This window comes from Rousettus aegyptiacus, unplaced genomic scaffold (assembly GCF_014176215.1).
Source record: "Rousettus aegyptiacus isolate mRouAeg1 unplaced genomic scaffold, mRouAeg1.p scaffold_m13_p_14, whole genome shotgun sequence".
Taxonomy (NCBI): Eukaryota; Metazoa; Chordata; class Mammalia; order Chiroptera; family Pteropodidae; genus Rousettus; species Rousettus aegyptiacus.
Window position 1 is genome coordinate 13,839,890 of NW_023416289.1, and position 21,702 is coordinate 13,861,591.

At 50.3% G+C, this 21,702-nt stretch overlaps 1 protein-coding gene across 1 annotated transcript in view; it reads left to right on the forward strand.

The window, feature by feature from the left end:
- RANBP10 (RAN binding protein 10) overlaps positions 1-20,630 on the forward strand; it is a 58,100-nt gene extending 37,470 nt beyond the window's left edge. The window contains exons 4-14 of the mRNA XM_016164072.2: positions 2,931-3,098; positions 7,705-7,727; positions 9,865-10,049; positions 12,475-12,587; positions 14,071-14,179; positions 14,290-14,438; positions 14,633-14,840; positions 15,575-15,696; positions 16,115-16,260; positions 16,556-16,667; positions 17,119-20,630. Of these exons, the coding sequence (XP_016019558.1) occupies positions 2,931-3,098; positions 7,705-7,727; positions 9,865-10,049; positions 12,475-12,587; positions 14,071-14,179; positions 14,290-14,438; positions 14,633-14,840; positions 15,575-15,696; positions 16,115-16,260; positions 16,556-16,667; positions 17,119-17,249 (1,466 nt within the window). The 3' untranslated portion in view covers positions 17,250-20,630. The remainder of the gene's footprint in view (positions 1-2,930; positions 3,099-7,704; positions 7,728-9,864; positions 10,050-12,474; positions 12,588-14,070; positions 14,180-14,289; positions 14,439-14,632; positions 14,841-15,574; positions 15,697-16,114; positions 16,261-16,555; positions 16,668-17,118) is intronic.
- Positions 20,631-21,702: the final 1,072 nt, after the last annotated feature.

A 21,702-nucleotide genomic window follows, 5' to 3' on the forward strand; every position in this document is an offset into this window, starting at 1 on the left:
CTGGGGAATTGGGAAGGTAAGAACAGTGTGGCTCCAGTCTGGGCCTTAGACCTTCTAAAGCCAATCCTGAGCAGTTCTCATGATAGTTTCCTTGTCGTGTGGGAAGATGCCGGAGGGGAGCAGCAGGGCTTTGGGTACCTGTTAGTGAGAGCCATTCAGCTGTGGCCTATTCCCCTATGGGCTTCTGAGGGAATCTTTGTTTAACCAGAGGGTTCCTGGCTGAAAAGACAAGAAGCCTTAGAGCACACAAGGCTTGGGGTGGGTGCTGTGATTTTGAGGGACAACTTACCTTTGAGCCCACTGGTTTAAACGCAAGGCAGTTTAGGCTCCAGGGTCTGGTCAGCTCCACCTCTCTCTCCAGTCATGTCCTCTGTCTCCCTTGCCAATCCTTAGCCCTGTCATCCATCTGTTCTCATGCCCACACCTTTGCCTAGAGTCTGCCCATGCCCCCTGCCCTCACCCTATGCATGTATACATGCATGCACATGCACACACAACGTATGCCGTGAATGTTTGAGCCCTGCCTTCTTTTCTGATCCTCTCAGATCTTCAAGTACTCTGCCCCAGTGACCTTTCCCTCACAGAGGAGAACTTCTCCTACCCATGCCACTTGAGAAGGATGGGGTGTCACTAAGCATGTTCACATGGACATGCTGCTTAGACCCCCAGGAGGCAGCAGAGGCTGGGAAAGCTACTTGGGAGGGCTGCCTTGGGGAGTAGACCTACCTGCCAGCCCCTTAGCTCACCTACCCTGTGTGGGTCCCGTGGGCTCTGTTCCTTAGCCAGGCAGGCAGGCAGGCCCCTCTGTAGTTCACACGCTCCTGTCCCACCTATGTTCATGCTTTTACCTGTACTTCTCACTCCTGGAATGACCTTCACCCTCTCCCCTGTATAAAACCTTGGTACACATCAGAGGTCTCACTTCTGCTCTCACCATTTCTGTTCAGCCTTGCATTAGAGGTCCTAGTCAGTACAGTAAGGCAGGAAAAGGAAATAAAAGGTATGCAGAGTGGAAAGGAAGAAATACAAACTATCTTTATTCTCAGACACTATATGAAAAATTCTGAAGAATTTTCACATAAGCTACCAGAACTAATTGACGAGTTTAACAAGATTGCAGGACACCAGGTGAATACATAATAAATCAAATATATGTGTGTGTTTAATAGTGTTACTGAGAAAAAATTTACACGCCATAAAATGGACCCATTTAAAGGGTACAGTTCAATGGTTTTTAGCATGTTTATGGAGTTGTGCAATCATTATTATAATCTAATTTTAGAACATTTTCATCACTCTGAAAAGAAACCCTGACCCCATTCCTCCACCCATCAAATCATTTTATTTTGTTATAATAGAAACAATTGGAAATTAAAAATAACATTTATAATAGCATCAAAAATTAAATACTTAGAGATAAATATGTCAAAACATTAAGAAATTAATGAAGACCTAAATATGTGGAGAGATATGCCACGTTCATGATTGAAGTAATCAATATATTAAGCCGTTCTCACCAAAGAGTCAACAAAAACCCAATCAGAATTTCAGGAGGTCCTTTGAAAAACACTGTTAGGAAAATTAACAGACAAGCCACAGACTAGGAGAAAATATTTGCAAAACACATAAAAGGATTTATATTCAAGATGTATCTAGAACCCTTACAGCTCAGTAAGATACACAACCCAATAAAAGAATGAGTTAAAGATTTGAACAATCATTTTCTAATAAACCAATAGTAAATAAATATATGAAAAGCTGCTGAACACCTTGGTCATTGGAGAAATGCAAATTAAAGGCAAAATGATATTAAAACCACTACATCCCTACTAAAATGGCTAAAAGGAAAAGAAAAAACAAAAAAACAAAACCAGACAACTGACAATACCAAGTGCTGGTGAGACTGTGGAACTCATACATTCCTGGTGGAAATGCAAAACAGTACAGCCACTTTAGCATACAGTTTGGAAATTTGTTATCAAGTTAAACATATACTTATCTTATAACCCAGCAATACCATTTCTAAGTATTTACCCAAGAGAAATGAAAACATGTGTCCATGCAAAGACCTGTATACAAATATGTATTGGCTTTATTTATAATGGCCAAAAATTGAAAACGACTCAGACGTCATCAGCTAGTGAATGCATAGACAAACTGTGGTACATCCATATAATGAAGTGCTGTTCCACAGTAAAAATCAACGAAATACTGCTACATGTAACAATGTGGATGAATCTCAAATGTGTTGTGCTAAGTAAAAGAAGCCAGACACAAGACACTCCATATTCTGTGATTTTATATTCTGTTTATAGGACATTCTGGAAAAGGTAAGACCATAGGAGAAAAATCAGATCAGTGTTGCCAGGGACTGGGGTGGGTGGAGAGGAATTGACTGTGGAGAAGCATGAGGGAACTTATTGTAGTGATGGAAATGTTCTGTATCTTGATTATGATGGTGGTGGTAACATGTGTTAACACTTGTTAAAAACTTATTGAATTGTCAGTTAAAAAGAGTCTCGTTTCATGTAAATTATACTTCAATTAAAAAAATTCTTTTAAACTCACCATGATACACCTCAGAGCTCAGTTCAAGATTCCTCTCCCTTTTGACAAAGCTTTCCCTGACCACCTTATCGTGGCGTGGCCTTCTGGTAAGTCCTTTCCTGGTCACTCATGGTTTTCCTGCTAACCACAACTTGGGCTCCTTTAGTAGGGCTGCCTCAGCTCCTCAGGGGTGGTAAACTGCTGGACTCACTGCTTATCTGGCACAGCAGATGCTGTCTGTAGCCAGGTCTGTTGAGAGGCCAAGTGCTGACTCGGATGGTGGCAGCCTGGGGAGAGTTTGGACCTGGGTGGGCTTCTGTGGCTGTCTTGCTTCTCTCTCTCTAGTACCTCTACTCAGCTGTGGCTGTTCTCTTCCCTCACAGGTTGGGATAAACATTCCTATGGTTACCATGGCGATGATGGGCATTCCTTCTGTTCCTCCGGGACTGGCCAGCCCTATGGTCCCACATTCACCACAGGAGACGTGATTGGCTGCTGTGTCAACCTCATCAACGGCACCTGCTTCTACACCAAGAATGGCCACAGCCTTGGTGGGTGCATAGGGGACCTTGCAAGGTCTGCCCTATGGAACTGCTTTGGTTGATGAGAGGCCCAGGGGCAGGCTTTGTAGCCAAAGCAGTGTCACAGATCCTGTGCTGAGATCTGGGTGACTGCAGCCATTTTCTACAAGGTAAACGGAGGGTAGCAGGAGCTCTCCCTTTGTTAACCTATCCATTCAGGATCATTTCGAGCCCACGGTCAGTGTCAAGAGAGCAGCATCGTCATGATCATGCTCCTAGCCTCTGTGATACTTGTCAGAGCAAGGCTTGGGGTTGATGAGAAGTTTGAAGGTCCCAGGTACACACTTGAGTGGTAGTGGTTTGCATGCTCATGTCCTGAGCCCAGACTGGCCCGCCCTTCTAAAAACTCAGGGTACTAGTTGCTATGGAGCAACATTGAGGGCTGTCTAGTACTGGAGGTAAACATACATGCTAGAGTCAGATAGGGCCAGGCCTCTCCTGGCCTGTTTGTGGTTAACAAACAGCAAATTGGACAGACTTATATTTTAAAAGGTCCCTTTGGTGAAACTGCGAAGGATGGATTGACTGCCTGAGGCAAGGCGGTGGTGATGGGTATAAGGAAGTGGGGAATAGGCCTGACAAAGGCCTAGGGATGGCCCAGTGGGGCTTAGCGACAGATGGGGAGCACTAGCAGATGACAGGGGTGGGGAGGGGCATTAGCAAGAGAAGGTGGAAAAGTGCCTGGATTCGTGGTACTGTTAACTGGGATCAGAAACTCAAGAGAAACAGCTATCAGTGGAGGGTGATAGCGGTCCTGCAGGATCCCTTGGAAGATCAGTCCTGTACACATGTAGAAATTTAAGATTAGAACTCGAGAGCAAGGGAGACTTTGTTCTGATGCTTGCCCTTCTGGGACTGACTTGTATTTGGCCCTTAAGTGAGAGGAGCCCTTGGCCAGAGTGGTTCTGAGGTGGTGCCTAACTGCTGGGCCTTCTTTCCTGGGTTTGCAGAAGTCTCTGATCTGGCAGAACCCTACCAGCCAGGCTGGCCACAGACCTTGCCAGAAAGGAAGTTGGGCATTTTATTTGGAATTCAATTCCTAGGAGACCCACCTCCCCTGGCTTGAGGGGCAGTTAAAAGGGGGCTGCCACTCCCCACAGCACCTTTGTGGCTTCTCCAGGAGATGAGCCCAGGCAAAATCAGAGGACCCGAATGGAAATCAGGTTTTCTGGTGGTAAGGCTGAGTGATCAAGAGCCAGCATTCCTCAGCAAGGCAGTCGGATGCCACAGCCCGTAGTGGGCAGCAAGAGCATAGCACAGACACCTCAGAGCTGACCCAGGTGCACAGCGGAGAAACTCCTCTGAGATCCATGGCCACCTAGCTGCAGTTGCTGGTATCTAGCCAGTGAGGAGCTAGCTGCTGGAGGATGAGGCCAAAGTCTCAAGATGGCTCCTTGCTCCCCACTTCGTTCTCTGACTCCAGCTATTTTCTGGCTCTTGGTTTTTCTGCTGTCAGAGTCCCATGGGCCACTGCAGTGGTCCCTCACTCTTTCCCTAAGCCCCCTTTCACCTGCCACTCTGTAGCCAGTCTCAGTCCTCTCTACCTTGGGTTCTTGCCCTCTTCACATCCCTCCAGCTTTCCCATACCTTGCTCAGAGCATGGCACCTGCTGTAGGACCCACAGCTTGGGGCATACCCTGCTGTCCCCACTACCTCTGCACCTCCCTCCTCTGGGCCTTAACTGTGTGCCAAGGCCCATGAGCTTGTTGTCAGTCAGGAGCTCATGGGCCACCTTAATGTCAGCCCAAACCCTCATACTGTTTTTAAAAATCCATCTTCCTAGTGTATGCTTTTTATAAACCCCATGCAAGACCTTACACATTTTGCAATTATACTTCATTTAGGAGTATATTGCCTATTTTTTCAGCCTGTCAAGATCTGTGGTCTCACTTGTTCTCTCTCAAATATTTAGTATTTTTTTCAGCATTGTATTAACCTAAAATTTGATAAAAATGTTTTATGTGTGTTTTCATTAAGATACTGACTTAAAAAATATTGGAAGAAGACAAGGCTATGATGTGAGCCTTTAGCCTATAGCTTGTCTGGGTAGACACCAACCATTTAAAAATCACTTTGTTATATTAGTTAGAAACTCATGTTTTTCTGTTTTGTCCACAAGGATACTACTGAGACCTTACTAAAAACTAGACGTCACCCATCCCTTGCATTTTCTTGATCATGAAATTTAATGGAAATGCAGTGAACTTGGGATGGTAGACTACTTGGTGAATCTTCTAATGGCCTTGTTTACTTCTCACAAACCAGCTTATCACTAAGTGTGCTTCAGAATTTCACTGAGGATCAATGCACCAGTCACTGCTCTCTAACCTCAGAACCTTTCCATTTTTAGAGAAGAATACTGTTTCCTGGCCTCCCTGCTTTCTTCATGTACTCCATTGTCCTCTGTCACAGCGCTCACCCTGTGGTCATTGGTCGATTGTCTGTGTAATTATTAGATGCATGCCATCTCTCTTGCTGGAGTCGGCAGCACTTTGAGGGCCAGGTTTGCAGTGCCTATTACAGGGCCTGGCTCCTAGGAGGTCTCAGCAGATAACTTGACAGAGGATGAGTGAGTGAGTGAATGGAGATGGGAGACTGACAGCTCATCCACAAGTGGTCCATGCACTTGCAGAGTCATTTTTATCCAGCTCTGTGCTCTCTCACAGGCTCTTTATACCCTCAGTCTCAGCGACCCCTGACCTGGCTCGGGGCCCTTCTTATCAGCAATTTTGAATGTCCTATTTGCATCCTGGATCTTTGCCTGGACCTTCTTCCTGTGGGCTAACCCAGATCTTGTTGTCATGGTAGCCTTGCAGAGGCTCCCAGAGACCTGCAGGGCTTGGGGTAGCAGTGTTGCCCTTGTCCAGTGCAATAGGGGGTGGAGTAGCCTCTATTCCTCATCCTCCTGGAAGCACTTCAACGGCTTATCCTTCCTGAGTACCATTGTGAGGTAGAGCTGGGCAAGCCCGGGTAGGTCATCCTTTGCCCAGAACTGTGACAGTTGCCTCACCCTGTGGCACAACTGCAGCCTACTTGTACCCAGACCTCACAGTTTATGAAGCAGCTTTCATAAAGTATCTCAGTTTCTCTCTTGGGCTCAGAGAGGTTAGAGGACTTGCCAAAGGTTGTACTACAGATAACTGATAGAGGCCAGACTCCCCCTTATTCCAGGGTCCTTGAGGTCTCCATGGACTGAGGTACAGCAGTAGCAGCCTGGCTGCACTGAGATCCATGAGGGAAGCTTCCATGCAGACCTGAAGGCTGGAAGGGCATTCAGATTCCATCCTGCCAGCTCTGTGACTGCTGGCTCTGCATGTGGGGCTCAGAAGTGGCCTCAGACAGGCAGATTATCGGGTTTATGAGCTTCCCTTACTGTGGAGCAAAGTGGCCTGGCAAAGAACTTAAACGGTCTCTCTGCATCTTTGTTTTTTCATTTGTAAAATGGTGTCTGAGAGTATACACTTCCAAGGTTGTTCTGAGTATTAAATGGTTCCTTTTTAAACACTGAGCCAGTGCCCAGCACAGAGGAAACACATGGAATGCACTGGCTTGACTGGCAAGATTTTGGCCCCAGGTTCACTGGGAAACCTAGGGTCAGACTCTCACCTGTTCTTCTGTCTTGTGGGGTTTCAGTTTCTATTCTGGGTGGGGTTGGGAGAGCAGACTGGGACCTTTAAGAAGTTAGTGGTTTGAAAACCTTCCAGGCCAAAAGCTCAGCAGTTTCTAGAAGATAAAAGAATTTATCTTAAAAAAATGGGAAGGTTATGAGTCCTTGGGAGAGCCTCCTTTGGCCTTCAGTTGTTTCTCAGTCTGCAGAACATGAGTGCTCTGATTGATAACCTGAGGCCTCTCTTGCTTAGACCTACTCATATATTTGAGGTCCCGCTTCCCTCCACTGTCACTTCCCATTCAGGTCCCTGGAAACAGAGCCACTTCTCTTGGCAGGAGGATTCAGCGGGTACATAGGCCACTGTTAACCTGAGTTTTGTCAGCTTGTAACCTCTGGAGACTCTGGACAGCTATGGGCTGGAGATGGGCAGCTGCCATCTTCCCTGTCTCCACTGCTCTGTCAGCTTAGAGATGACGTTGGAGTGTCAGACTAGGAATGAGTCCAATCCCACCACTTCTGCTAGTTTTATCATTCTTGGCAAAGAATTTAACCTCTGAGGTTTACTTTCCTTATCTGTAAAATGGATATAAGCCTGCTCCCTAGAGTTGGCATGAGGATCAGAGGAGGTAAAACGTGGAATAGGGTCTGGCACATATAGTAGGTCTCTCTAAGTACATATTGGATCAAGAGAAGGATCGGGCCTGGAGAGACCTCAGGGGGAGATCATTTGGGTTTTAGTCCTTCCTAGCAGGCTTTTCCTGAGCGAGCGGAAGAGCTGTGGACAAATACTCAAGTATCCGACTTCATTTCTGGCCAGGCCACCCAGCAGAGGGATGGCCATGGTCTAACCTATCAGGCTCTAGCACATGCTTGGCCTCCACTGTTGGGTAGATGTGGTGACCAGCCTCTTTCCTGCTCTTATGACAGACCTTCTGTGGGCTGATGACTGTTCCTTTGCTTCCACAGGTATAGCCTTCACAGACCTCCCGGTAAGTACTACTATTGGGGGCTGACTGGGATATGGGATATGGTGGTACCTGCAAGTGCAGGATGTAGGGTCTGTGGCCCTTTCCCCAACCAGGGATGTGTGTCGTGCTGTCAGCTTGAGGGGACCAGTAGGGGATACCTGCCAGTCTTTTTCTCTCCAGTAGCAAAGCCTGGTCTTACTCTGTAACTTACAGCAGGTAGTGATTTGTGGTATTTCCGAAGGCAGTTGGGAGAGCGATGTAGGTGGAGTTGAGGGTAGCTCCAGGTCCAAGCCTGTTTTGCATGGCTTACAGCCAGTGGACCAGGGTGCAAAGTGTGGAGAATTGTTCGTGACCTGTTAGATGCTTGTGCATCCCCATCAGAGATCCCTAAGGAAAGCCAATGCCCTAGGACAAAGATCTCCAACCCCTGGGTCATGGGCTGGTAAGTGGTCTCTTAAGAACTGGGCCACATAGCAAGAGGTGAGCAGCAGGTGAGCGAGCAAAGCTCCATCTCTATTTGCAGCTGCTCCCTAGCGCTAGCATCACCACCTTAGCTCCACCTCAGATCATCTGGCATTAGATTCTCATAGGAGCATCAGTCCCTGGTGCCAAAATGGTTGGGGACTGCCACCTTAGTGGACTGACCTTGCTACCATACAGATTACCCCTGAGCTGGAGAAGTGACCTTTGTGGGGTTTTCTCTTCTTGGAAAGGGTGAGGTTTCCTGCTGGCTTAGTTCAGGTGTTCATCTCCACCACTGGCACCCCAGACTTTATTAATAGTCATCACTGGCCTCCTCATATGCAGGACCACCACCCAGAATGCTGGGAGCCTAGCCCTGCTCTGTGTGCTCTGGCTGGGCTCTGGAAGGAGGAAAGGTTTGCTGATTATGGTGGCTGCTTTGGGATTCTGGGCACTCCTTTGATCCCCAAGGAAATGTCTTTGTGATCTGTAGGGCTTTCCGAAGTCCTGACTGCAGAACCCAGGATCCTGTTAGAACCTCTTGTCTATGGATCAGGAGCCTTTCCTCCTTCTTGGAGACCCCAGAGAGGGGCTGTAGTCCTAGGCAAAGCAAACACAGGAAGAGAATTCCGACCCTGCCTGGGGAAGAGTCTAGTTGTAGAGAAGTGACATGAAACAGCCAGATATGAATATAGGCAGTATGTTGACAAGGGCCAGAAGGTTGAATGGATGCAGTGAAGGTCAGGGAAGGCTTGCTGGAGGAGGTGGGCTTTGCCTGTAGCATGGGGGATGGAAAGGGAAAGGAAGGAAACAAGAGGTCTTGTGGTTTCAGAGCTCATGGTGGGCTGAGCCCAGAGTGTAGTAAAGGCTCGTGATACTCAAGAATGACACATGGCCTGTGGATGGAAGGCAGAAGAGAGGACTTGGGGCCCAGTGACAATGGGGAGGAGGCTGGCAAGACACCGGAGAGTAGCAGTGGGGAGCCGCTGAAGGCACGAAGTGAGTGCCTGGCAAAAACTGGTCATGGCAGAGGATAGATGGAAAGCAGGGAGCCCCGCACCCACAGGGGGTCATGCCCAAACCTCACTGGAGGATCCTTCTGTTGGTGAGCTCTGACAGGAAAGACGGGGGGGCTCTCTTTACCCTTTGCCAGCGTCAGGTGGTTTAAACCACCCAACGCCGATTGCCATGCTCTGCTCCCCTTCCCATGCTTTTCTGCCTCCCTGCATCCCTTCCTGCCGCGTTATATATCCCTTTTTTAGTGGCAAAGGGATCCTTGGTTCTGAATCTTTTTGAGAGTAGTCATTATCCACCCCTGGAACAGATAGATCTTCATGGGCACACCTGCAAGGTCATGGAGCCCGGCCTGCCTCTTTGTACCCTGGCTGAGTCCTGAAGGGATACCTTGGGCCTTGGGGACACCATAGCCTGTGATGCCGGGCAGGAGACTCCATGTCGAAGCTGGCTTGCTTTTCTTTTGCTTTCTCCCTGCGAGCTTTGGGGAATAGTGTCTGGTAGGAAGGTGGGCAGAATGTGGCTTAGCCCTGCTTTCTGCAGCTTTGCTGCAATTCTTTCAAAGCCGGAGCAGTCGCCTGCAGGAGCCAGCACCTTCCTCCTCTGTCAAGAGGTGAGGTGAGGTGAGGCCTGCTGCCCTACTGCCCTCAGGGCCTGACTCACATTTCATTCTCCTCCTCAGGCCAACCTCTACCCCACCGTAGGCCTGCAGACACCTGGGGAGATTGTGGACGCCAACTTTGGGCAGCAGCCCTTCCTGTTTGACATTGAGGACTACATGCGGGAGTGGCGTGCCAAGGTCCAGGGCACTGTCCACTGCTTTCCCATCAGTGCCCGGCTTGGCGAGTGGCAGGAGGTGCTGCAGAAGTGAGTGCCTTGCTCCCGCCCTTACCCAGCCCTGCCTCCTCCCAGAGGCCTCACTCTCCTGTAGGCCCCTGTACTGCTACAGGCTGCTCTTATGAACTCCAGTGGGTAGCGTTCCTTCTGGAAAGCACTCCCAGGGTGACTCTGCCTGCTGCTTTCCTGCTTTCCTCTTACTTGATGGACAACTCCTGCTCAGTTTTCCTGATCTGCTCCTAATGAAACCTTTGCACACCCCCTCCACACACACAGATTGGATCAGGCAGCTCTGTATGTAATGTCCCAGCAGGGCTGTTTTCCCTCCCCGGGTCATTTTGCAGAGGATGTACTAGGACACTGTCCAGTCTCTTCCTCTGTCGACTTTTTTCCCACCATAGGGAGTATCCATCATGCCATAACTCTGGCCTGAGGTCACCTCTCAGGGTCAGCATCCAGCTAAGTCTCATGCATCCGTGGCAGTGGTGGTGGGAAGGGTGTCCTCCCTAGGACCAGCCTGACTGGCTCTTTGCTGATTAATTCTGATAGTTCTGGAGGCCAGTCTTGCTGAGAATCCCAAGTGAAGCCAGGTGTGAGTCTTTCTTCCACTTGTCAACTCCAGGCCTGAGTGAGGCAATGACTAGTACCCACTCTGCCAGGAGGTAGGTTAGCTTGTTAGCTTGGCTTCCAAGGGTAGGCCAAGAAGGGCTGGGCTTCCACCAGCCCTTGTCCCTTGGGTGGGGTTGGGGTGCACCCTGAGTTCTTTGTGCAGCTTTCCTTTCTTGAGGAATTGATATTGTCCTAGGGAGGGCTGGGGCAGGGCAAGGTGGCCAGACCCTTCTCAGGGAGAATAGCACTGCTGGGTCTTTTTCTGAGCCTCTAGAACTAATGGGAAGCTCGTCCTCAGAGGGCCAGCACAGGGCTGGTCCCTGCAGCAGGCTTGCCAGGATAGGAAAGGGAGAGCTGGAGCTGCCCCAGCCACATCGAAGAGGGACTGATGCTCTCAGCTTACAGGGCGTGGGCTCAGCACATGGGTGTATTTGTTTACATGTGCGTGTCTATGTGCCCGTGTGTTTTCGTATGGAGTATTTGCCAAGAACTACATATAACTGTATCCTGCGATTTCGTGTAACTTTATTTTGTGGACATTGCTATATGATCTTGGAGACAAGTTTGCCACAATCTCTTTGGCTGGCTTCCCTTGGTGGGAGGTTCAGGTTATTTCCTCTCTTTTGCTTGTGCAGGTAACCTTTTTGTATATTGAGTTTTTCTTATTTAAGATTATTTTCTCAGTGTTCCTGTGAGAAGTAGAATTATTGAATCAAAGGGACTGTATATTTTAATGACATCTGGTGTGCATATAGAGTTGTCTGAACCATGTGTTGTCAGTTTTTGCCTTTGTGTTTATAATAAGAATTATAAGAGTTATTGCTTAGAATATAATATTATAAATATGTAATTTCATAATAAGAGGTTGTATTTATTGACTTCTTACTTTGTACTAGGCACTTTATGTGTATCTCGTTTACCCCCTAAAACACAAGGGGACATATAGCTGAACTTCTTTGCCACATGACAGCCCTTTAGGCATTTGTATCTGGCAGTTACAGTAATGACGCCAGACATGTACATATACCAAAGCATTCACTCCTGTACATCTCAGATGCAGGGACTCATCCTTCTGTCCTACACTTGTGTGCATGTACGCACACATGCACACACATGTGCCACTGTTTAGCCAGCTTTGGGTGGGATTAAACAGCCGCTGGGCCTCCGGCTTCTCAGGGATGTTTCCGAAAGATTGTATTCCTTTTGGCCATGTTGTTGCCTGATATGTTGGCTTCTTGGGCTCCTGATTTATGGCATATTGGGAGTAACTTGGTTTGTGGGTTAGCTCCCCATGATCCTCTAGAGCCAGCACCCCTGAGGGCCAGGTTCACCTGGTTAGCTAGAATGCACCTGCGAGGCACGTGGGGCAGTCCGCAGAGGAGCGCCTGTGTCTGTAGAAGGTACTCACATAGCATGCATTATCTCTGGGCAGTTGCCAGACTACTTGGCTGGCTGCCTTTCCAGGAGGCCCTCAGAGAAACTGTTGACCATCTCTGGACTTGCTGCAGTTCACAGGAAGTAGCTGCTTTTGTAAGGAGATGGTATGTGCCTGTGTGTGTGCTCTTGTTATCATACTTGCCCACTTGTGGGCAGCATATCCCAGGGAAACTGCAGCCACTCCTTTAAGCTGTGAGGACAGATGTTGTGACCAGCCCCTCCCTAGCCTGATTGCGTGATCACTGGGGGAAGTGTTCATTTCATTTCAGCCCATTTATTCTCATTCTGTGGAGGTTATACCTCTAAGATGTATTTAAGGAAGACCTAAGAGGGAGATAGTCTGTTCCATCATGTGGGCAGTGAGAAATGTAGTTCTTGAGTGTCACCTTGAACATTTCCTTTCTTCTAGCATGGTCTCGTCTTACCTGGTGCATCATGGGTATTGTGCCACGGCCACGGCTTTTGCCCGAATGACTGAAACCCCAATTCAGGAAGAACAAGCATCCATAAAGAACAGACAAAGTAAGGTCGATTCTCTTCTCCCCTCTCCTCCTATCCTTCACCTGTCCCTCACTCTGCTCTCTAGCTCATACCAGCTTGGGTACACCGTCAGGAGTCCATTCGGCTCTGGTCCTCACTGCCGGGAGACCAGCCCAGAGCCACAGCCCAGCCCTAGGCTCTGCTTCTTTCCCTCCTTCAAGACAACACTGCCCAGGTGGACAGTTTGGCAGCATGGGAATGTCTTGTTACAGCCTCCCTAATGTACCCTCTGCCAGCCTGGCATAGGCTGCGGCCTGGCCTGGCTGGCTCCCACTGTACGCTGTTTCCTTCCCCCTGAATCCTGGATTCTACTCAGCCTCTTCTTCATGGTCTTCCGGAAATAGTGTGTTTTTGAATCTTAGACCAATGACCTGTCTTTCACACCATTTACCTAACTTTAGTAGTTCTGCCTGCTCCTGCAAAGAGAGGACTGAAGTAATCAGACAGGGCAAAAGCTGATGCTTAGTGGCTGCTGTGGTAGCACCTGTCTTTGTTCTCCACTGATGGTCCCGCCCTTTGCAGACAACCAAAGGAAGGAGCCAAGGGAAGCTTTCCTGGTGTTCATACAGGCCCGTGTACTGTTTGTGGGGCATATTTATGGAAAGAGGGTGTTGGGTAAGAGGAAACAGCCCAGAAAAGAGATAGGAAGAGGTGAGAAGAGTGAGGGAGAATGGGCGCGTGTGGACATGCATGTCTGTGTGTGTCTGCTTGTGTCTCTCTGGGACTATCGTCTCTGTGTATGTGCATGTGTCTGTGTCTCTCAGAGAAGCTATGCCCAGCCAGGTAGACGGCAGGGGATCCCAGACTTGGGATATATGAATGAGAGCACCTCAGACCCAGAAGTCACTCCCAGCAAGATGCACCAGGCCCCAGGGCAAGAGCAAGATGCTGATGGCCTGAGAGGCGTCAACTTCAGAGATGCCACTGTGAGGAGGATGGCCTCCTCTCCCAGCAGGGAGCACGCTGTAGCCCCTGAAGACTACCAGGATGTGGGCTGTGGCCCAGAAACCAGTGCACTCCCGTTGCCACTCTCCTGTGAAGCCTGAAAGGAGAGAAGTCTGAAGAGGAGCCCCTAGGGCCACCAAGCTGCCTGGGTACCCATCCCCAGATCATGCTCCTACAGCCAGGGCCCCTCCCCACACCCAGGTACCTGGCGACCTGTACTCTGTAGCATCAGGCCTCCAAACTCACCCTCCTTTTCTGGTCTGAGAGTCCCTGCTCTGTCTTCCCTTTTTATTCTTTGAGGACTCCCTGACACTTAGCAGAAACCAGTCTGTTGAGGGGCTGGGCAGCCAGGTTCTTTCTTCAGCCTCTTCTTCTGTGAGCATCTCAACTGGGCATGCCACTCTGAACCAGCCCACCTAACTGTTGTCTGGTTTGTGCTAGGGACTGGTAGTGTGCAGGCATGCAGCTGCGAACAAGGTGTGTAGTCCCTAACTCACTGCCGTGTTCTTGCTCTCTGCAGAGATCCAGAAGCTGGTCCTGGAGGGCCGTGTGGGTGAGGCCATTGAGACCACACAGCGCTTCTACCCAGGGCTGCTGGAGCACAACCCCAACCTGCTTTTCATGCTCAAGTAAGTTGTGGGCCCTACCACCTCCCCCATAGCCCAGCCCTCCTCAACTGGTGGTGGGAACATACGACCAGGACCAAGCCCAGAGCAGTGCCACTCCGCTCCCTCTGCAGGTGCCGACAATTTGTGGAGATGGTGAATGGGACTGACAGTGAGGTCCGCAGCTTGAGCTCCCGAAGCCCCAAGTCCCAGGACAGCTACCCTGGCTCCCCCAGCCTCAGCCCCCGACACGGCCCCAGTAGTTCCCACATGCACAACACAGGTCAGCCACTCTCCAGAGGGCTCTGGGAAGAACTGGTGTGGAGAGGAAAAGCCACCTACATACCATTCCCTGGGCTGGGCTCAGGGCTCACTGCTGGATTTGGGGGAAGGGAAATGGGACCACTGTGGTCAATTCCCGGGGCCCTGCTTGATGGCAAGTTGCCCTTCCTCTTCTGACTGTCCCCCGGCTTCCAGGTGCAGATAGTCCCAGCTGCAGCAATGGTGTCGCGTCCTCCAAGAGCAAACAGAACCACAGTAAATACCCTGCACCCAGCTCTTCCTCCTCCTCCTCCTCTTCCTCGTCATCCTCCTCATCCCCATCCTCCGTCAATTACTCCGAGTCCAACTCAACAGATTCCACCAAGTCCCAGCCCCACAGCAGCACCAGTAACCAGGAGACCAGGTGCCTGTCTTGCTCTGCTTTTTCTTCCGCCTTCTGCTCTGCACCAGCTGGGCCTACTGCAGCCTGTCTTTTGAGTGCTGCCCCTCGCCCTTCACCCTCCACTTCCATCCCAGGTCTGTGCCTGGAGCTGCTGACCCACCAGGCATTGGCTTCAGTTTCTGGCCCTACGCATGATTCAGTTGCTACTTTCCTTGGCCCTGTCTTTCTCCAGAGGTGCTGACACTGCCAGGCTGAGAATGTGGTCTCTTCCAAGGAGACCAGGCCTAAGCACTCCCAAGGGTCTATGCTGAGGGGGCTTTTACTGGACCTGGTATATGGTCATCCACGTTGGATGGGCAGGGAGTTTTAGGCTATAGACTACAGGTGACTTTCAGCACTCCCAGGCATGCCTCAGAGTTGAACTGGGTTTGGCTCCCAGAGATGCCATGGGCCCCGGTCATATGGGCGTGAGGGGATGTTTAGTAGTGTGCCAACTCAGAGAAGGGCCAAAGAGGGGAAGTTCACAGAGGCAGCTTTGGGGCAAGAGTGGGAATCAGATGATAGGCCTCTGGGCACAGCTGGTATCACAGTGGTGGCCATGTGTTGGAGCCTGGGAAGCCTGAGCTGTCCTTTCATGTTCCTAGGGGCCCTGAGTTTACCCACAGCAACTTGTAGCTAAAGCCTGAATGGAGGCCCAACCAGGCTCCTCCAACCACATCCTCTTGGCCAACTCTCACTTCATCCCTTCTTCACAGCGACAGTGAGATGGAGATGGAGGCGGAGCATTATCCCAATGGTGTGCTGGAGAGCATGTCCACACGCATTGTCAATGGTGCCTACAAGCATGAAGACCTGCAGACAGACGAGTCCAGCATGGGTGAGGGCCATGCCCCAGCATGGTGTTCTGTAGGTGCCGATGCCCCTCCCCTGTGGGAGGGGGTTGGAACAGGCAGGCAGCTTTAGAGGCCCTAGCCAGACCTGGTCCATTGCCTTCTTAACCAGTCATGAATACGAGTGCTCAAGGTGGGAAGACCCTGCCTGCTGCCAAGACCAGAGCCCCTGCATCTGAGGCTAGAGGGTGTTGGTGAAAGTGAGCACTCATGTGCTGAGTAAACTTAGAGCACCTCTGCTATGGCTGGTCCTGCTCCTCCCAGCCCTCACTTGCCTCTCTCAGAAGCAGTAGTCCTCCCCACCTCCCCCAGTCCTTCTTGCCATGTTCACTTTTGGGTCCCCCCAAGTTCTCCCTTTCTCTTCTCACCCCTCCTGATGTGTTCTTTGCTGGGCTCTGGGTGCAGATGATGGCCATCCTCGGCGACAGCTCTGTGGGGGCAACCAGGCTGCCACAGAAAGGATAATCCTATTTGGCCGCGAATTGCAGGCACTGAGTGAGCAACTAGGTCGGGAGTATGGCAAGAATTTGGCCCACACGGAGATGCTGCAGGTACAGAACAAGCCAGGCCCTCATATAGAGTGGGCCCCCATTGGGTGGTGGGGGCAGGGTGACTCTAGGAGGGCCCTGGGAACAACAGCAGCAGGACAAAGAGGGTTCTAATCATGTCCGCAATGGGAAAACGGGATGTCTGGGTGTACCTCACCCTCTCTAGGCTCTAGGGAGGAAACAGCCTTGCTTGACCCTAAGGCAGGGTACGCTGTATACTCACTGGTCACTATGCAGGGCCCCTTATCTCCCCATGCTGTGTGTGCCATAATCCTCTCAATAGTTCCCTATTTCTTAGGATGCCTTTAGCCTGCTGGCATACTCAGACCCCTGGAGCTGTCCAGTTGGCCAGCAGCTTGACCCCATCCAGAGGGAGCCTGTGTGTGCTGCCCTCAACAGCGCCATTTTAGGTAAGTGGATCTAACAAAAAAAATAGAAGCTGGCCCATGAGTGCCTGGGGTGGCCCCCTCCCTTCTGTCCTTAGGAATTGCTAATATTTGTCCAAATCAGTGCAGTGAGCTCTGCCCAGGAGCTCTCTGGTGGCCCACAGGACTCTTGGGCTTCCGTGGCTGAACCTAAACCCTAACCTCCCTCTGCCCAGCTGAGTGATCTGGCTAGATCTTGATGAGCTCTAGACTGTGACCATGGGCCCAGGCCAGCCGGTTGCTCTGAATAAAGCTAAGGTCCTCAGGTTCCTGGCATGGCGATAGGGCCGTGGCCTGCTGGCCAAGATACATTCACATATGAACACTCTGTTCCAAGAGATTCTATTCACTCCCCCACTTTCCACTCCTAAGGGAACTTTGACCTAGGCCTAAGCCCTGGGCAGGGCAGTGACCAGGCCTTGTCTCTCCTTCACAGAGTCTCAGAACCTGCCAAAGCAGCCTCCTCTGATGCTCGCCCTGGGCCAGGCATCTGAATGTCTACGGCTCATGGCCCGAGCGGGCCTGGGATCTTGCTCCTTTGCCAGAGTTGACGACTACTTGCACTAGCTGACCACGCTGGCTGGCCCCACCTGGCCCTCCCTCAGCCCCAAGAGCCCAGCCCTCCATAGGCACCTGGCACAGGGACCTGGAAGCCATGGGCAGAGTCCACTCCTCCTGCCTAGCCTCCCTCTCCCTTTCCTGCCTTCTTCCTTCCTTCCTGCCTGCCTGCCTGCCTTCCTTTCTTTCCTTCCTTCCCTTCCTTCCTCTTTCCCCACCCTCAGTCTCTCTCTCCCCCCTTCACGTGCAGCGGCCTGTGACACAGTATTGGCTGGTTACTCTCATGTAGCGCCTTCTACTTTAAAAGGGGGGTTTTGTTTTGAGGAGGGGTTGGGGTTTTTTAATCTTTTTTTCCTCCTGACTGAGCCACCAGTATTTATCTCTGGAGAGTTTGCGCTGAGCTGGTTTCTGCTAATTTGGTGATGAAGCCTATCCAAGTTGGTGATAGCTTATTATTTTCATAAGTAAAAAAAATGAGATTATATATATAAATATATATTAAAAAAAAAAAGACAGTATTTATCGTAGTGTTAGTGGTCCAGCACCTCTTGGATGAGGCTGTCCAGATACCATGTTTTTATTTGAGTCCAACTCATTAAAAAAGAATCATCTCTATAACCTCAGCTAAGTGATTTGATTACTTTAGGCTTCCCATTTGCTGAGCCACATGCCCAGCTGCAGCCTAGGGAAGCCCAATAGGCTTTGAGGGGCCACTTAGCAGGCGGGTCAGGCGAAGCTGGTTTGCAGCATCCAAGAGGTGTAGGTCCCTAGGCCCCTGAGATCTGGACTGAGCAGAGAACTACAGGGCCAGGGGTCCAGAGAAGATAGGAGTTGGCCCAGTGCTACACAGCAAAGCAAGGGAGTGGAGGGTCCCTGGCCAGCACGCTGTCTACCTTTCTACCCTGTCTTTCACTGCCTGCCTTGCCCTTCTTTCTCTCTCTTCCCTTTTCAAAATCCTGTCTCCCCTTGTTAAGATGGCCAAATAATTCATTTACTCTAAATTGATTGCCTGAAAACTACCTGCCTTCAACCCGAGAGCTGCTGTGTGTCAGGCTGCAGGGAAGAAGTCTCTATTCCCGGGACAGAGGCTCTTGAGTGCAGGGGCTACCTTCTTCCTACCTGGATCTTCACCGTCTCTGCACAGCTCTGATGGAATCAATGCTTTCTGCTGAGAAGCCAGGACCTTGTGGAGGCAAATTCTTGGGCTGCGTGTTGCTGGAGTGGTTGGAACTCTTGGCCTCCTAGGCCAGAACTCACTGCAGCTGTCCCAGGCAGCTCCCTGCAGCTTGGCCCTAGCCACTGTTAGGAAAGACTGTTATGAGTATTTGCTGGCTGGAGGAAGAGACATCATGGGCTTTATAAATTTCCCATCAGCCCCGTGAGATGGATCCTCACAGATAGTGGGACAAAAACAATTCCAGTACTGCCATCAGGGAATCAGGAGAGGAAGGGCCAAGATGGCTTTCAGGACTTGGGTGGGCCATCTGTAGAGAGGACTGACTGCCCAGGAGGAGGAAAGGAAGGAGGTCTATTCAGAGGAGCACCAGGAGGGGCTGGGATTTCCCCGCCTGCTTCACAGTGGGAGGGAGCACACAAGCCCCCTACAACGGGGCAAAGTCAGAAGTTGATCTTCCAGTCCCTGCCTGGATCTGGTCTGGGCCAAATCCTGCTCTCTCAGTGGACACAGGAATGGTTGGGAAGGCCTGAGGTATTATTCAGTGCCCACCAGGCTTTGTTGGGTCCACAGCTGGACAAGAGAGATGATTGAGTTGGACCAACTGCTGGTGTTGGGGTTCAGGGCTTGGTCCTGTGCTCTCTTAAGAGTTCTGCTTTGGGACATGACCCTATAGACTGATGTTTTTTCTTGATCCCACCAGGGCCTCAGCTGGCAGCCCCCAGACCATGGCCCATCAGGGAGGTGTTGTCCTGTAGGTAAAGGAAACATCCTGTGCGAGGCTAAGGATGCCTAGCTCCCAAACCCTGAGGTTGGAACAGGCTGTTAAAATGGTCAGAAGCCAAGCAAGATTGGAAATTAAAATCAGAGGTTTTTGGAGCTGGAATGGGGTTCAGAGAACATCCACTCCAGTAATCTTCTCCTTTTACAAATAAGGAAACCGGCCCAGGAGGTTAGGTGACTTGGCCAAAGTCACACAGCTAATTAATGGCAGAGTCAGAACTACCCTCATCTCTGTGAGTTAGGCAACACTGTTTAGTCCTAGAGCTGAAGGGTTAGGCTCAGCAGTGTTAGGGAGGCCTCTAGCAGTGTCTGAGCAGCTGGTACTTTCAGGGGTGTGTCAGGGATGGGGATGGATGCCTGGGCTTGGGTTGTGGAGCATCAGGGCCCGGGGGGTTCAGGACAGCTGTTTGCTGCTTGGGGTTGGGTGTCCGCCAGGCTCGCACTCTACCCATGGTCATCTCCCCATTTTCTGTGCCTTATCTCACTGTTTCAGCTGAGTCCAAGTTGTTTACTCTGTTCCTCTTCAGAGGGGCTCTTTGTCCCAGTTGGACAGCTTACCTTTGGGACATAAGCCTTTGCCCCACAACCCATGAAGAGGACAAAAACCAAGCTGCTTGAGCCCACTGTCTTGATAGTCCAGGCCTGCCTGCCAGCCCGAGGAGCCCCTTATGTACACCCAATTCCACCAGCCTGCTTCTGGGAGCCAAGAGCGGGGAAGGTACCTGGGAGGAGCCCTGATGAAGAACTGGACTTGGCCCAAGGGGTCAGGAGGAAGACCTAGCCCAATTGGGTTGTCCAGCCCTGGGGGACCAACCTTCCTTATATACCTTTTCCATTGTACCACCAAATGATTGCTCCTTCCAGAGTGCATGGAAATTGGCAGACCATGCAAAGAAAGCCAGAATCCTGATCCTCACCCACATGGGTCTGTGGCTGGGTGCAGGCCATCAGAACAGGGGACACCAAGAGATGGTAAAGTGGGGACTGCCCAGCCACCCAGCACCTTCCTACCCCTTAAGCACAAAGAAGATGAGGCAGAGAACTGTCAGAGCTGGAAGTTCCTATGGTTGCTCACAACTCAGGTATGCACACTGTGTGGCAGCTGGGCAGCAGAGCCCTACTTGACCACCAGTCCCATGCACCCAGACCTGTGGCCAGATTGTGGACTCTGGCTGCCTGAGGTGCCACCTCTTTGCATAGGGTTTTCCTCCATTAGTAACTACAGCTGACACAGACGTCCTCCACATTGTGCACACTGGTTCTGCCTTTGTCCTCGCAAGTTGATACTTGGCATTAGCATGAAACTTGTGGGTGTGGGAGGGTTTAGAGAGAATTCTAACACAAAACATCCTATTAAATTGTACTTGAGAGATGAAAAAACTCCTGTTGTATTTTGACAGAATTATTTTTATTAAAATACACATCCATGGGTAGTCATGAGTGTCTGGTCTCTGTTTTGAGTCTTACGGGGGCTGGTACCCCTGTGTGGCATAGTGTATCCTGGCCCCTTCTCAGCCCACCTCTCCAGTGCCTAGGCCCGTGGTGCCTCCTCAAGGACCCTTAAGACTTTGGGTGTCTGCAAGGCCCCAACGAAGATAGGTACTTAAGCTCCAGTTCTCTCCCCCAAAACAGCTTTCATCTGAGACAAAAAGTAGCAAATTCAGCTTCAAAAAGGTGGGCCACAGGACTTCCTGCCCTCAGAATAAGATTTTAATATGTTCCAAATACATTCACCCCAAACATGGGAGAGTAAAGTTTCTCTGAGGGGTATTGATTGAGGTTAGGGTCCTGTCAGTCTGAGAAAGAGCAATGTGCTCAAAATCCTGGTTATATTTCCTAACTGGGTGACCATAGAAATTTAACCTCAGCTTGTTTTCCCATTCTTAAAATGTGGTCAGTCCTTCTACCCTGGATGGCAGAAGATTCTAGCATGCATAGTGCAGTGCTTGGTACATAGGGATGCAATACATGTGGTTGCCCTACCTCCATAAGGATACTTGGTGTGACTGGCCTGCTCCTGCCTCATGCCGCCTCCCCTGCCCGCAATGGACTAGGGTTTTATGCAAAGGAGAAATACAGTAGCTTATGCTGGTGTCCACCTAAAGGTGGTACTGGAAACAGTTTGGAGGCAAAGAAACCAGCTAGGAGGCCACAGCAGTAGGCTGAACACAAGAGGCAGGTTTGGGAAATATTTAGGAGATAAATGTTAACACAAACTGAGTAATGATATGAGGGAGAAGCAAGAGACAACGCAAATACAGGCTTTTGGTTTTGAGGGAAGGGATGGCTAATGGTGCCACAAGATTGTATAAGGAACAAAAGGGAACAAGTGATGGCTAAAAGTCACTGGAGTAGGGAGGTTTGCTAGAGAGTTTGTGGATCCGTATCTCAGAGAGACATGGTTCCTGGAACTGGAAAAGGGTTCTGTGGTCCAGTAAATAAGGAAAACTGTCATGGTCCCCACAGTGAACATCACCAGCTAATTAAAAGCTCGAAGCCTTGTGT